Below are 16,579 nucleotides of genomic sequence, written 5' to 3'. Positions count from 1 at the left end.
CACCAATTTTCAACTTGTGTTCCTTCCAAGTCCTTGATCCCAGCAAAACCATTGGCCACAGTCTATGAATCAGTATATAAATGCACATCTGCCATTTCTCCTTCCAAGCAAAATGAACAACCAAGTGTACTGCTCAAAGTTCTGCCCACTGGAAAGATTCCCTTCACCAATGTCCTTCAGGATGTCCCAGAAAGGGGCTGTAGTGCTGCAGCTGTCCACTGTTGGGTGGTGCTTGCATATTAGGCAGAACCATCTGTAAACCAGGCCTGAGTTTTCTCTTCTTTTACATTAAACCAAAGCAGGTCCAGCATTTCTAACTCACTTACAGTGGGCCATCTTTTTATCAATGTTTTAGCCAACCAAACAAACTGTCAGAGTCCTTTTTAACACCCCTCCCCACCCAAGCTGCAACATTCAATACAGAATCCCTGCTCAGTGTGCCCATCTCAATAAATGTGGCCTGACCCAACTTGAGGTTTCTTCTACCATTATTTCACACACTTAATATCCATTCCTACACATACTCTCTGGATTTCTGTTTCTATAAATTATAAACTCAAGCAGTTCTTTTGGAAGGTAGTGCACCTCATGGGTCACATTTTGCACCTCACTTTTAGTGGCCTGCTGGGACTTGCGTTTAATTACAGGTTGCTATAGATAGAATGAATGTTTGTGCTCCCCACAAATTTCTATGTTGAAATCCTAACCCCCAAGGTGATGATATTAGGAGGCGGGGCCTTTGAGAGGTGTGGCTACTCATGAACAGGATTAGTGCTGTTATAAAAGACACCTTAAAGAGATCCCTCACCTCTTCTTACAGTGAGGACTGTCAATGAGGAAGCAGGTCCTCACCAGACACTGAACCTGCTAGCTCCTTGATCTTGGACTTCCCAACTTCCAGAGCTGTTAAAAATCAATTTCTAGTGTTTATAAACCATCCAGTCTATGGTATTTTGTTATAACAGCCCAAACAGACTAAGACATTGCCTAGAAGCAAAGAGGGGTGGTGAGAGTAGGTCCTGAGGAGAATCAGTATTGTCTTTCAGGGCAACTGCCAGAGGAGAAGCCATTACACTTTCTGCAGGTAATGCAGATTAAATCCCCACAGGTGGGAATAGAGAGGCTGTTTCTACTGGCAAAGACAAATCAGAATTAGCAGTCTTAAGGCCCCCAACTCCATCAGTTTTCTCACATGTCCCCATTCCAATTTCCAGGATCTCATTCCTTCCCAATCAGTGCCTTTACCTTAATAGCAGACACCTGTGAGGCAGAGAATTCAGCCACTTCCACAATGAGGTTCTGAGTTTGGCTCTCAGCAATCTCAGCCCTGCTGTAGGTGATAAAGGTCTCTTCCAGGGCAGATAGACACTATTAAGTCATTTATGTGATGCGTGAGTTGGGAAATTGAATCCCTGAGCTCATCCTTTTCTTCCCCTACTTTGCTCAGTGATGTTAGGGGCAATCAGCCAATCTCATTATCTATTTTTTGGTTTGACAAAAATGTTTGAAGTACCATATCCACGGTCACCCAGATCCTTGCTTCTTACAAGTTAATCAGGTGGATTAGGATACCCAATGGTGATATTTTGCCAGGTCATGCTGTGGACTATCAGTGCTCTCTTTACTACAGGAAACAGTCATTAGTGTCTTCAAATCTAATCAGATTAGACAGCCAATTCCAGAAGCCCCAAAACCAATTCAGAAAATTCATCCTTAAGATTCTAGTCCTCTAGAACCACTCCTGGTACCAGAATCTGTATTAGTCAAGGTTCTCCAGAGAAATAGAAATATATATATATATATAAAATAAGGAATTGGCTCATGCAATTAGGGAGACTGTTGAGTCCAAATCTGCAGTGTGAGCTGGATAACCCAGGACCTAGGACAGTGTGGGGGAGGGGGGTGCAGTTCCAGTCCAAAGGCTGGCAGCATGGAGATCCAGGAAAGCGGATGGTGCAGATGGAATCTGAAGGCAGTCTGCTGGTGAAATCCCTCTTGCTCAGGGAGGCTGGTCTTTTTGTTCTATTCAGGCCTTCAACTGATTTGATGAGGCCTACTCACATTATGGAGGACAATCTGCTTTACTCTACCAATTAAGATGCTAATTTCATATGCAAACACCCTCACAAAATGACCCAGAATAAAATTTTACCAAATATCTGGGCATTCTGTGGCCCAGTCAAACTAACACATAAAATTAACCATCACAACCATTATTTCAAACATATCATGTTATTCACAATATTCTATAAAGACAATGAGGGAAAGGAAGCACTTGGTAATCCAGAGAGAAATAGTAGGCAAAAATTTCTCAAAGATTCTTTTCTATAATTACAATAGAACTTTAACATAAATTTATGAATGTTTTAAAACACTGGTTTCTATATATTTCATATTATTCTTCACACTAATATAATCCAGATGTCAGCTGGAGGCCTTTCTCTGCCCACAAGTCTAGGCAAAAATGTTTTATTTCCAATGCTTATAAATTCTCCTCACTTCTGCTTCTAGAGCTCTGCTATGTTGCCTAGCCCTATGGTTTTAGACAACAGTGACCCCAATATGAGACTCATCCTCTTTTTTGATTTAAACAAAACTGACACCCAGACTGAGTTTGGTAGATTTTACTGGAAACCCTGGGCTGAGAAAGGTATCTCAGAACACAGCTCATATCCTCTTCCCACATTTCAGGTTCCCTCTCCTCTCTGCCTTTTACCCTCCCTTTTTCTGCCCCAAATTTCAATTTTTGTACCTCTTTCATGCAAAGCAATTTTAGCACCCAGTGAATTAGTTGTGTACTTCTCAAATGCCATTACTGGTTTGTTTGTCCTGTTTCCTTTGCAAGGGATAGGAACTTAGCCCAAACCAGCTTAAGGCAAAAGAAGAATTTATTGGTTCCTGGAATTAAAGGACAGGTTTAGCAACCAAACCGCAGGAAGAGGGATTTAGCTGTACTCAAAAACCACCGGGAGGCGCCGGGGTGGCTTAGTCGGTTGGGTATCTGCCTTCAACTTGGGTCATGATCCTGGAGTCCCGGAATCGAGCCCCATGGTGGGCTCCCTGCTCGGAGGGGAGTCTGCTTCTCTTCCTGCTCCTCACCCGCTTGTGTTCTCTCTCTCTCTCATTCTGTCTCTCAAATAAATAAATAAAAAATCTTAAAAAAAAAAAAACACTTAAAAAAAAAAAACAACCAGGAACTAAAATCTGCTTCTTTCTTTGCAGACTGGAAACAAATCCCATTCTTATCTTTCAGGTTTCAACCATCTGGGAGGGGTACCTTAGCTTCCTTATGGTTCAAAGTTCAAAAATGCTGGGCAAGGACTCTCAGTGGCCTAACTTACCAGCTGTCCAACCCCCGATATGATGTGTGTGTGTTCATATAAGAACACAGCACCTCCCAAGGAAACCAAATACTTGAGGAGGAGGAGCTGTTTCCAGGAGAAATGAGGGGTTTCACCATAGACTTTAATAATTTCAGCTGCCCTTAGGGGGAAATCGGAGGGGGAGATGAACCATGAGAGACAATGGGCTCTGAAAAACAAACTGAGGGTTCTAGAGGGGAGGGGGGTGGGAGGATGGGTTAACCTGGTGGTGGGTATTAAAGAGGGCATGTTCTGCATGGAGCACTGGGTGTTATACACAAACAATGAATCATGGAACACTACATCAAAAACTAATGATGTAATGTACGGTGATTAACATAACAATAAAAAATTACAAAAAATTATTTCAGCTGCCCTTAAGTAAAATATTGGATAACAATTTCTCTAATTTCCACAAGTTTAAGCAAAATGGCATCAGATTACAGAGGAGGGGGCAATGAATATTGCATGCCAGGTAGCAAGGAGAAATACTTCAGAAGCCTCTTGAGGTGCGCCTTTAGGATTGAGTGTGATTTGTCAAGCCAAGAAGGGATTCCAGGGAGAGAGACTTCCAAGCTTGAGCAAATGGACATAAATACATCCTCTTCCAGACCTCTCTTTTTATACTCTGGGAAAATATATTTGAAGCCACCACAAAACAAAGGATAAACGTATCCTTTTAGTGCAAGGATAGAGGATTAAATGATCTTTAGTTGGACTGAAACACAAGCTGTGTGAATAAACAAGTGAGTAAATCCCCCTACAACTTGACTTTCTCATATGTTACATAAAGATGTAATGGTACCTTAAGGCTCAAGTGACGATTAAATGAGATAATCCCTTAGCCAATGCTTTCACACATAATAAACGCTCAAAAAACCCGCTAGACATCGGCAATTATACTCATAAATGTAGCTGGAAATTTGAATTAAATGCTAAACGCCGGCTAGATTCCATTTTTTAAGTATTCAGAGTGAACTCGTTATGCAAACCAAACATCGTGAGGGCAAAATATTTAAAAGCACTCCTTTTAATAGACCAGATAACGTACAGTGCCACAAAACCGGGAGAAACCAGGAAACAGAGCTAACGAGTGGCTAAACCCATTCTAAACATGCTCTGATTTTGTGAATTGAGACAGGTGAGAAAGAGTGATAAACCTACAGAGAGCTCCCCGGGGACCTGCGGAGCGCCGGGATTCCGGTATCCCGGGTAAGCTGCGGCGAAGGCATAGCTCGGGGACCCACACGACTCAAACGCGCAGGAGCACGGACTCTGGGTCTGGCCCCACCTACAACGAGCCCCCACCTACAACGAGCACGCCACGCCAGGCCCCGCCAGGCCTCCCCACTCCGTCCGCACCAGAACCCCGCCCCCGCCCCTCGGCCGGTCGACGTCCTCGGCGGCGCAGTCGTGACGTCACTTCCCGTCGCCGGCGCGCACGTGGGAGGAAGTGCCGGTGCCCGCGGCCGCCGCTCCTGCTCGTTTCTGGTTACGTTCGTCCGCCCGCCGGGCCGCTTCCTCCAGCTGGGCAGCCGCAATGGGAGTCCCGGCTTTCTTTCGCTGGCTCAGCCGCAAATACCCGTCCATCATTGTCAACTGCGTGGAAGAGAAGGTGAGGAGGCGCCTCACGGCCGCCCGGCTAAAGCCCGGTGCTCAGGCGCGTTTAGGCCGCGGCCCTCGGCGCCCGCCGCCAGCCCCGGGGTCACCGTGCTGGGTCCCGCGCCGCCCTGTCGGCCCGGGGACAGCGGCGGTCTGACAGGCGGTTGGGCGCCGGCACCCGGAGTCGGGGCCCGGGAAAGCGGGCGGGGCGGGGCGAGGGCTGAGAGGGGTACGAACTCGCTTGAGGGCTGTTCCTCCCTCGCCCGCTTTTTCCGGGACCGGAAGGCCCCGCCCACGGCTTTGTTTCCTCCCGGCACCGCGCGTTTGGGTTTCGGAAGAGTCTTAGGCTTTTGAACCACTCCCGGCCCGTCCACAGAGTTAGTTGGTTAGGGCTGCTCAGATGCTGATCCTGGACTTTAACAACCTTATAAAGTAATACCCGGCGGCGAGCTTTTTTGTTGTTTACCCCAGTGCGAGAGGCCATTTGTTGTTGTAGTTAGATTCGACGGCAAAAGCAGCCGTCTAGGGTAAGATAGAAGTCTGATAAGTGCCCCCTTGTCTAGGTCCCCTACTGCTGGACAGCTTGCTTGTTAAAATTTTCGGAATTCCTGGATGCACTCGAACAATACACTTTGTTGTTAGTTTGTTAATACATATATAGACTTTTGCCCATTCTTCAGTTTTGTATTTATCGTTTCCGTGTTTCCAGTCCAAGTTCGATTTTGTACTCTTAATTAGAATTTTTGGATTGGGAAGGTTCAGGGTCACATCTTGCCTCCCACCTCTTCGTTTTTGAAGGAAGTACCCAGCCGTCACTGTGAAAACTTACTTCTTTTGGTAAAGGTGGTGAGATCTTGATTTTTATTTGTTATCCAAGGGGGGAATTGAAAGCCTCGTTTTGATGGTATTCCCAGTATTCCTTGTTTTTTTCTGAAAGAGAAACTGTTAAACTGAATGCTCGTTTCCTTTGTTTTTTAAAACTTTTATCAAATTTAACGTACATCTCATTCCATTTTTACTTTCTAGTGATAACCACTTCTGTTTTGGTTCTATTTCTGAATATCATGCTTATTCCTGATTTATTGGTTTTGGGTCTAGCTGTGGATTTCTAGCTATGATAGAAGAGGATTTAGTCGCTCATGCAATCTCCCCCCCCCATTCTCCTAATAATAGTACATCGCTGTCTTTATTTCTTCTAAGGGTAAAGTTGATAATTTTAATGTGCCTTTATTTTTTATTGTATCTTCTATATAAAGATCACTTGACTTTTCACTGTCGAAGCTTAGGTATTAGCTTTTCTACTCCGGCTGCCCTTACTCTTCACCTCAGCTCGTCAGTATACTTTTCCCTTGTTGGCATCCAAAATTTAAATTGTCAGGGCGTTGGCAATACTGATTTGTTTTAAAAGCTAAAAAAATTAGGGGCACATGGGTGGCTCAGTCAGTTAAGCGTCTGATTTCAGCTCAGGTCATGATCTTGGGGTCCTGGGATCAAGCAACGAGTTGGGATACGCGCTCAGCGGGGAGTCTGCTTGTCCCTCTGCCGCCCCCCCCCCCCGCTTGTTCTGTCTCTTTCTCAAATAAATAAAATCTTTAAAAAAATAAATAAAAGCTGAAAAAATCAAATAGTATTGTCAGTTATTCTCACTATGCCGATTCAGGTTATGTGCTGCTTTTGTCTTTTTCTTGGTGTTGCTTTTCTTTTCCTCTTTAGGTCGTTCCCAGTCCAAACTCCCTCTTGTCTCAGCCTATCAAGTCCTCTTTCTTCTTGGAGACTGCTTCTTGAGGTTTTTTACTTCTATTGCTGTCACACCTGGTTATTTAGGGTTGCTGGAAAGCTGTTTCTTGAGATTTTTAACAATTTCTTTCTTCAGTTGGAGGTACTGTGTTCTGATCATCTTTCTTGGCTTAAATCCTTGGGTTTTTTTTTCAGTCGAATTCTTTAGAAGTGCTGTGTGGGATATGAGTTTTCTGAGTCCGTTGTATCCTTGTACACATGAATGATCATTAGCTAAACATATTTTGAGTTTGAAAATACGTTTCCCTTAAAACTTTGAAAGCATTGTTCTTTTGACTTCTGTCATCCAGTGTTGTTGATGAGAAGTTGAATGTAAATGTGATTTATTTATTTAACCGACACACTTATGTAGTGTTTAACATGTACCAAGGGTTGTTCTAGGCACTTTACAGATTTATTAATTCTTCATAACCGTATGGTTATTACTATTATAGATGAGAAAACTGAAGCACAGAGGGGTTAAGTAATATACTTAAGGTCACTCAGCTAATGTCAGAGCCAGTGGAACACCATGCTCTTTAATTTCTGTGTTCTTCTGCTTTCATTCTTTTGTAGTTGATCTATTTTTCTTTGTGGATTTTTTAAAGATCTTTATATCCTTGGTAGTGTAAGCTTTCATGATTATGTACTTAGGTATAGGTTTTTTAAAAATTTAAATTCATTTTGATCAGTACTTCGCTGACTGAGTCTGGAAACTTGTGTTCTTCAGTTTTAGAGAATGTTCTTTGATTTTTTTCCTGACCTTTTTCTCTGCCCTCTGAATTCTGGATACTGCGCCTCTGATTGATTTATTTTTCATTTCTCTCTGTTCTCCCTTCCCCCCTCCCCTTTTGCAGAGTTATTGAGATGTAATTGACCTACCCCAAACTGCGCATATTTTAAGTGTACAATTTAATAGATACTGACTTAGGTGTACATCCATGAAACCATCACCACAATGGAGATAAATAAACAATACTCTAAAACATTCCATCTGCCCCTTTGTTATTTCCCCTTAAAGCCCCACCCTGTTGCCTATCTTTAATCAACCGCTGGTATATTTCTGAATCTATAGATAAGTTTTTATTTTCTACGATTGTGTATAAATGGAATTATATAGTAGGCATTCTTTTTTTTTTTTAACGTGGTTCAGTTACTTTCATTCAGAATAATTATTTTGAAGTTTATTCATGTTACGTGTAGCAGCAGTTTGTTTCTTTTTATTTTTGAGTAGTTTCTATGTTGTGCATATATTAAATTTTATTTATTCATTCATCTGATTAAGGAACATTTGGATTGCTTCCAGTTTGGACCATCCAAAAAACCCAAAAAACAACTATGAACATTGGTGTCCAAGCGTTTGTGTGGATGTATGCTTTTATTTCTTTGGAGAAAATACCTAGGAGTGAAATGATTGAATTGTATGGTAGATATGTGGTAATTTCAAAAGGAAAAATTACCAGACTGTTTTCCCAAGTGGTTGTGCAATTTTGCATTGCCACTAGTAGTTTATGAGAGTTCTAGTTGCTCTGTTTCTTTGCCAACCCCTGGTTAGTTTTTTCAGTTTTAGTCCTTCCAATGTAGTTTTATCTCTTGGTTTTAATTTGCATTTCCCTAATGACAAATGATGTGGAGCATCTTTCTGGGTGCTTATTTGCCTTCCATATATCTTCTTGAGTGAGATGTCTATTCAGATCTTTTGCCCCCCCCTTTTTTTAAGAGAGGGAGAGGGAGAAAGGGGGGCAGGGGCAGAGGGAGAGAAGGAATCCTAAGCAGGCTTCATGCCTAGTGCAGAGCCCAACGTGGGGCTCCATCTCAAAACCATCAGAACATGACCTGAACCAAAATCAAGTCAGCTGCTTAACTGCCTGAGCCATCCAGGTGCCCCTACATTGATTTTTTTTTAAATCGTTAAAGCACCTTGCATTCCTTGGATAAATCCCACTTGATCATGGTATATTATTTTTATGTATTGTTAGATTCAATTGACTAAAGTTTTCTTGAGAATTTTTACCTTTATGCTCAGAAAGGGTATTTGTCTTCCAGTGTTCTTAGGTGTTTGTCCACTTTTGGTATCAGAGTAATTTTGATGTCAGATTGAGTTGTGAAGTGTATGCCCTCTTAGTTTTCTGGGAAACTTTTTGTAAAATTGGTTTTATTTCTTCCTTAAGTATTTGGTAGAATTCACCAGTGAAGCCATCTAAACCTAAAGTTTTTTGAGAATTCTTTAGCTACAAATTCAGTTTCTTTTCTTCCTTTTTTTTTTTTTTAAGATTTTAATTTTTTATTTGACAGAGAGAGAGTACAAGCAGGGGGAGCGGCAGGCAGATGGAGAGGGAGAAGACCTGAGCCAAAGGCAGATGCTTAACCGTCTGAGCCACCCAGGCGCCCCAACAAATTCAGTTTCTTTAAGTGAACATAGAGCTATTCAGATTATCTTTTTTTTTTTTTTTAAGGAGTTTGTGTGTTTTGATTTTTGTCCATTTCATCTAGGTAGTCAAATTTGTTGACATAGGTTGTTCCTGGGATTCCTTACTATCCTTTTACTCTCGGTAGAAAATGTAGTGATGTCATCTTTCTCATTCCTGATACTAATTATTCTTTTTTGTTTCATTATCAGTCTGGCTAGAGTGATCTCAAAGAACTAGCTTTTGATTTCATTCGTCTTTTTTTTCCTGTTGTTTCTTCTGCTTTTTATTGAATTCTGCCCTTATTTTTGTTATTTATTTCTTAAGCTCACCCTGGGTTTAGCTGCTTTTCTTGTCCTCATTTCTTAAGATGGCAGCTGAGGTCATTGCTTTGATACATTGTTTCTTCTCATGTAGTTTTGGAGTGCCTGCTACTACTGTGTCAGTTACATCCCCCAAATATTGACATGTTGTGTTTTCATTTTTATTCAGTAACAAATACTTTCTAATAGTATTTTTGACTTCTTTGGCCCTTTGGTTATTTATAACTCTTACTTAATTTTCAAATATTGGGGATTTTAGACTTTGTTACTGATTTCTAATTTAGTTCACTGTCGGAGAACATACTCTGCATAATTTGAATCTTTTTAAAGTTTACCTGATTTGTTTTATGGCCCAGAATATGGTGTTGGTAAATGTCATTTTGCCTTAAAACAGATGTAAGTTCTGCTGTTGGGTGGAGTGTTTTGTAAATGTGATCATGTTGGTTGATAGGATGTGGAAGAGTTGAACAACACTTACTAATTTTGTTTTTTCTATCAATTACTGATAGGTGTATGGAAATCTATTATATATATAATTATTTGGCTACATCTGTTTTTTGTTTCAGTTTTGTTGGTGTTTGCTCCTTGCATTATGTAGCTCTTTTATAAGGTGCATAAATGCTTAGGATTATTATGTCTTCTTGAAGAATATGCTCCTTTATTGTTGAGAAATTAACTTTTTGGGGGCTCCTGGGTGACTCATTTGAGCATCCGACTCTTGGTTTCAGCTCAGGTCGTGACCTTGATCGTGGAATTGAGCCCCGCCTCATCTGCTTGTGATTCTCTGCTTCTTCCTCTGCCCCTCCCCCACTCATGCTTTCCCTCTCTCTCTCAAATAAATAAAATCTTTTTAAAAATTATCTTTTTTATCCCTGGTATCCCTGCCCCTTTGTTCTGAAATCTGTTTTGTTCAATATTAAGATAGCCAGATCTTCTGACTAGGTCTATTTCTTTTTGTGTCTTTATATTTAAAGTGTGTGTTTTTATAGGCAGCATAGAGTTAGGTCTTGTTTTTGTATACTGTTTGATGATCTCTCCCCTTTTTTATTGTGGCAAAATACACATAATATGAAATTTGCTATTTTAACCATTTTTAAATGTTAAGTACTCACAGTATTGTGAAACCATTACCATTATTCATTTCTAGAACTTATTCATTGTCCCAAACAAACTCTGTGCATTAAACAATAATTCTCTGTGCTCCCTCCTCTCTTACTTTCTGTCTTGTGAATTTGCCTGTTTTAGTTACCTAATGTAAGTGGAATCGTATAATATTTGTCATTTTGTGTCTGGATTATCATTTAGCATAATGTTTTCAAGACTTACCATGTTTGCATGTATCAGAATTTCATTCCTTTTTAAGGCTAATAATATCCCATTTTGTGTGTATGTATTTATATCATATTTTGTTTGGGCACTTGGGTTACTTTTACCTTTTGACTATTGTGAATAATGCTGCTGTCAACATTGGTGTATAATTATCTGTATGCATATCAGTGCTTAGGGTATATATCTATGAGTGGTCCCTGCTTTCAGCTCTTGGGGTATATGCCTAGTGGAATCACTGGATCTTGTGGTAATTCTGTTTACCTTTTGAGGAACTGCCAGACTGTTTTCCTAGTCTCCACTTTGTAAGCAGGGCATTAAGGACATTTACATTTCACGTGAGTGTTGGTATGGTTAGATTTGAATTTATCAGCTGGTTTCTGTTTCATCTGTTCATTGTTTCCATTTCCACTTCTTTTGGATTGAGTATTTTTTACTTCATTTTATCTTTACTTTTGATTTAACTACTCTATTCATTCAACCATCAGGTTTTCACTTTGTGTCCTTGGCTTATATAGGCCTCCATTCATTAGCTTTCCATTCTTAAGAAAAATGCCTTGGTGCGCATGGGTGGCTCAGTCCGTTAAGCATCTGCCTTAGACTCAGGTCATGATCCCAGGGTTCTGGGATCGAGAGCCCCATGTCTGGGTCTCTGCTGAGCAGGGAGCCTACTTCTCCCTCTACCTTCCGCTCTCTGTTTGTCCTCTCTCCGTGTGTGTGTGTCTCTCTGTCAAATAAATAAATAAAAATCTTTTTTAAAAAAAAAGAAAAAGAAAAATGCCTTAAACTCTCCTAAACTCTAAAGAACTAGCGCTTCTTGCATTATACTGCGCTGCTCCCTACAGTCTCTGTCCTCTGGTTATTTCGGTGTGAGAGCTGAAACAAGGCAATGGCGTCTTGTTTGACTTCAGCTGGGAGTGTTTATGTTGGTGGACTCAAATTTTTCACTGCTCTGCTCATGTTTGTGAATGACTGTGAGAGTGCTGCAAATATTGATTTGGGGGTTACCAAAAAATTTTTAGTAAATAGGTGAATTAGCAAATAATAGAATTCATGAATAATGAAGATCAGTGGTGTATATGCCACACAGGGTAGTTGTGTGAATTAAATCAATCAGTACGAGTTAAGTGCTTCAAACATTGCTTTGTACAGACACTTGATATTTCAGAATGTTATTGCTAAATTAAGTTTCAGGAGTTTGTATGTTCAAGTAAAAGTGGGGATATATTTGTGTCTAACTTTTGGTAATATTGTGTAGTGTAAGATAGTGCTCTGTTTTTATGTAGTGAAATCTAGGTTTCCTACCCTGCTTTTTTTTCTCTCTTCCTTCTATTTGATTGAGTACTTTTTTTATGACTGGCACTAATCTAAGGGGGGGAGGAGGGACAGTAATGAACAAGGAGGCTGTTGGTTCCTGATTCTGCATTCAGTTTTGCTCAGTATAATATTTTTGGGGGAGATGGCTGCTACATTTTTAGATAATTTCATTGAGATACATGACTTATGTACCATACAATTCACCCATTTAAAATTTATAATTAAATGGTTTCTTGTATATTCATGGATGTGGGCAACCATCACCACAGTCAGTTTTAGAACATTTTCATCACCTCAGAAAGAAACCTGTACCCTGTAGCTACCAACCCACTATCCCCTGCCCCTGCTACTCGTATCCCTAAGCAACCACTAGTTTACTTTCTGTCTTTATAGATTTCTCTATTGTGACTTTCATGTGAATGGAATCATATAGTCTGTGTTTTTTTCTGGGTGGCTTCTTTCACTTAACATTATGTTTTCAGGGGCGCCTGGGTGGCTCAGTCGTTGATGTCTGCCTTTGGCTCAGGTCATGATCCTGGGGTCCTGGGATAGAGCCCCGCATTGGGCTCCCTGCTCCGCGGGAAGCCTGGTTCTCCTCTCCCACTCCCCCACTTGTGTTCCTTCTCTCGCTGTGTCTCTGTCAAATAAATACATAAAATCTTAAAAACAAAAAAAATTATGTTTTCAAGGTACGTCCATGTTATAGCATGTATCAGTACTTCCTTTTTTATGGTTAAATAATGCTTCATTGTGTGGATATACCACATTTTGTTTATCCATTTGTGTGTTGACGGACTTTTGGGTTGTTTCCACCTTTTGACTGGTATGAGTAATGGTGCTACATTCACGTACAGGTTTCTGTGTGGACCTGTTTTCATTTACGAGGTATATCCAGAAGTGGGAATTCTGGATTATAGGGTAACTCTATGTTTGATTATTTGAGGAACTGCCAGACTGTTTTCCTAAGTGGCTGCAGCATTTTAATTCCCACCAGCAGGGTTTCAGGGTTTTAGTTTCTCCACATTCTCACTAACACTTGTTACCTGACTTTATTTTCGCCATTCTAATGGGTGTGAAGTTGATATCTCACTGTAGTTTTTTTTTTTTTTAAAGATTATTTATTTATTTATTTGACAGAGAGAGAGAGTGAGCACAGGCAGGGGGAGCGGCAGGCAGAGGGAGAGCGAGAGGCAGGCTCCCTGCCAAGCGGAGAGCCCGATGTGGGGCTCGATCCCAGGACCCTGGGATCCTGGTACCATAGTGTCTTGATTACTGTTGCTTTGTAGTAAATTTTGAAATCAGGAATTATAAGTCCTTTAGTTTATTCTTTTTTGAGGATTATTTTCTATATTCTGGCTTTCTTGCAATTGCATATGAATTTTACAATCCACTTCAGAGTATAGATTACATTTCTTTGATTAATTTTAGTTTTAGGATACTATTATGACTGGAATTATTTTCTTATTTTTGAATTGTTCATTGCAAGTGTATAGAAATTAAATTGCTTTTTTTATATTGATCTTGTATCCTGCAGCCTTGCTGAACTCATTCTAATAATTTTTTAGTGGCTTCCTTAGGATTTTTAATATACGAGATCACATCATGCAAATAAGGAGTTTTACTTCCTCCTTTACAATCTAGATGCTTTTTCCTTCTTTTTCTTGCTTAATTGCCCTGGGTAGAACCTCCATGACAGTTTAGAATTGAAATGGCAAAGAGTGGACATCCTTGCCTTGTTCCTAACCTTAAAGGGAAACCATCTACTTCATCACCATTAAGTATGATGTCAACTGGTTTTTTTTGTAGATGCCCTTTATGTAAGGCACTTATCTTCCATTCCTAGATTTTTGAGTTGTTTGGTTTTTGTTTTTAATCATGAAAGGGTGTTGGATATTCTCAAATGCATTTTTATATCTATTGAGTTGGTCATGTGATTTTTGTCTTTCATTCTATTCATGTTATGTATTGCATTAATTGATTTTTTGTTGTTAAACCAACTTTGCATTGCTAGGTAAGTCCTACCTTGGTCATGCTGTATAATTCTTTTCATATATTGCCAGATTCAGTTTGCTAGTATTTTGCTGAGGACTTTTACATCCATGTTCATAAGAGTCTGTAGTTTTGTTTTCTTGTGATATCTTTGTCTAGTTTTGGTTATCAGGATAATATTGGCCTCATAAAATGTGTTGGAAAGTATTTCTTCCCTTTTTTTGGAAAAATTTGTGAAGAGCTGGTATTAATTCTTTGGTAGAATTTAGTGGAGAAATCATTTAGGGTTGGGTTTATTATTTTTTTTTAATTAAGATTTTATTTATTTGTCAGGAGACAGAGAGAGAGAGTGGGTGCGCACAGCAGGGGGAGCAGCAGGCAGAGGGAGAAGCAGGGAGCCCAATGTAGGACTCGATCCCAAGACCCTGGGATCATGACCTCAGCTGAAGGCAGATGCTTTTAACCAACTGAGCCACCCAGGCATCCCTAAGCTTGGGCTTTTAATTGTGGGTAGTTCTTTTCTTTTTTCTTTTTCTTTTTACTGGTTTTGCCTCATACAGGTTTATTCAGATTATTTCTTTTGTCATTTTTGTAGCTTGTCTTTCTTTTTTTTTCTTTCCTTTTTTTTTTTTTTAAAGATTTTATTTATTTATTCATGAGAGACAGAGAGAGAGAGAGAAGCAGAGGGAGAAGCAGGCTCCCAAGGAGCAGGGAGCCCGATGCGGGACTCGATCCCAGGACTCTGGGATCATGACCTGAACCAAAGGCAGACGCTTAACCGTCTGAGCCACCCAGGCGCCCGTAGCTTGTCTTTCTATTAATTTGTACATTTCATCTAAGTTATCTGATTTGTTGGTGTACTATTCATGATCCTTTTTGTTTCTGTAAAGTTGGCAGTAACGTTCTCTCTTTTGTTTCTGAGTCTGGTAATTTGAATCTTCTCTTTTTCTAGGTCAAAGTGACAAGGTTTGTTGATCTTTTGAAAGAACCAATTTTTTGGTCTCATAGGTTTTTTCTCTTTATCTTTTTATTTTCTATTTTATTTTTCCTCTAATGTCATTTCTCCTGTTGGCTTTGAGTTTAATTTGCTATTATTTTTCTAGTGTTTCAAGGTGTATATATGCACGGTTATGTTATGGATTTGAGGTCTTTCTTAATATAGACATTTACAGCTATGTTTTTTTTTTGAACACTGCTTTGATGCTATACCCTAGACTTTGGTATGCTGTATCTTCAGTTTCATTCATCTCTAAGTATTTTCTTTCTTTTTTTTTTTTTTTTTATTTATTTGACAGAGAGAGAGAGAGAGCACAAGTAGGCAGAGAGGCAGGCAGAGGGAGAGGGAGAAGCAGACTCTCCATTGAGCAGGGAGCCCGACGTGGGGCTTGATCCCAGGACTCTGGGATCATGACCTGAGCCGAAGGCAGCCGCTTAACCAACTGAGCCACCCAGGCGCCCCTCAAAGTATTTTCTGATTTCTCTTTTGATTTCTTCAATTCACTGGTTATTCATTCATGAGTGTGTTAATTTCCACATATTTATGAGTTTGCCAGATTTCTTTTATTTCTAATTTCATTTCATTGTGGCTGGAGAACACATTTTGAATTATTTTTGTGCTTTTAAATTTCTTGAGATTTGTTTTATAGCCTAGTGTTTGGCCTGCTGGAAAATGTTCCGTATGCAGTTGAGAATGTATATTCTGTTGTTGGGTGGAGTGTTCTTTAGAAATCTGTTGGATGTGGTTGGTTAATAGTGTTCACGTCATCTATTTCCTTATTGATCTTCGGTCTAGTTTTACTCATTATTGAAAGTGGAATATTGAAGTCTTTACTTTTACTGTTGAATGGTCTATTTTTTTCATTTGTCATGTATTAAAAGGCTGGTGGTTTTTTTTGTTTTTTTTTTTTTTTTAGATTATTTATTTATTTATTTATTTGACAGAGAGAGGCACAGCGAGAAAGGGAACACAAGCAGGGGGAGTGGGAGAGGGAGAAGCAGGCTTCCCGCCGAGCAGGGAGCCCGACGTGGGGCTTGATCCCAGGACCCCGGGACCATGACCTGAGCCGAAGGCAGACGCCCAACGACTGAGCCACCCAGGCGCCCCAAGGCTGGTGTTTTAAAAAATGTTTTTTACAACAGCTTTTTATTTTATTTTTTAATTGAAGTATAATTAGCACACAGTGTTATTTAGATGTACGCAGTGTTAGTTTCATTGTACAGTATGATTCAACAATTCTATACAGTACTCAGTACTCATCAGGGTGTAATGCATTCTAAATCCCGTTTATGTTTCACCCATCCCCTCATCCACCTCCCCTCTGGCCACTATGAGTTTGCTCTCTGTATTTAACAGTCTCTTATTTGATTGTCTTTTTGTCTTTTGTTTTGTTTTTAAAACTGTACATATGAGTGAAATCATATTGTATTTATCTTTCACTGTCTAACTTATTTCACTTTGCATTATATTCTAGGTCCA

General features: G+C 40.0%; 1 protein-coding gene across 2 annotated transcripts in view; it reads left to right on the top strand.

Annotated features, from left to right (window-relative positions):
• The first annotated feature begins 4,788 nt into the window (after positions 1 to 4,788).
• The window catches only part of XRN2 (5'-3' exoribonuclease 2), an 82,147-nt gene continuing 70,356 nt past the window's right edge, over positions 4,789 to 16,579 (top strand). For both annotated transcript variants that reach the window (XM_064572730.1, XM_045885354.3), the window contains exon 1: positions 4,789 to 4,977. In XM_064572730.1, coding sequence (XP_064428800.1) covers positions 4,903 to 4,977 — 75 coding nt within the window. In that variant the 5' untranslated portion in view covers positions 4,789 to 4,902. The remainder of the gene's footprint in view (positions 4,978 to 16,579) is intronic.

Source organism: Mirounga angustirostris, unplaced genomic scaffold, assembly GCF_029215605.1.
Source record: "Mirounga angustirostris isolate CCGP_5_RB_7025 unplaced genomic scaffold, mMirAng1.0.hap1 SCAF_10, whole genome shotgun sequence".
Taxonomy (NCBI): domain Eukaryota; kingdom Metazoa; phylum Chordata; class Mammalia; order Carnivora; family Phocidae; genus Mirounga; species Mirounga angustirostris.
The sequence above is the reverse complement of the archived record's forward strand: the minus strand, read 5'-3'. Positions and strand labels throughout refer to the sequence as shown.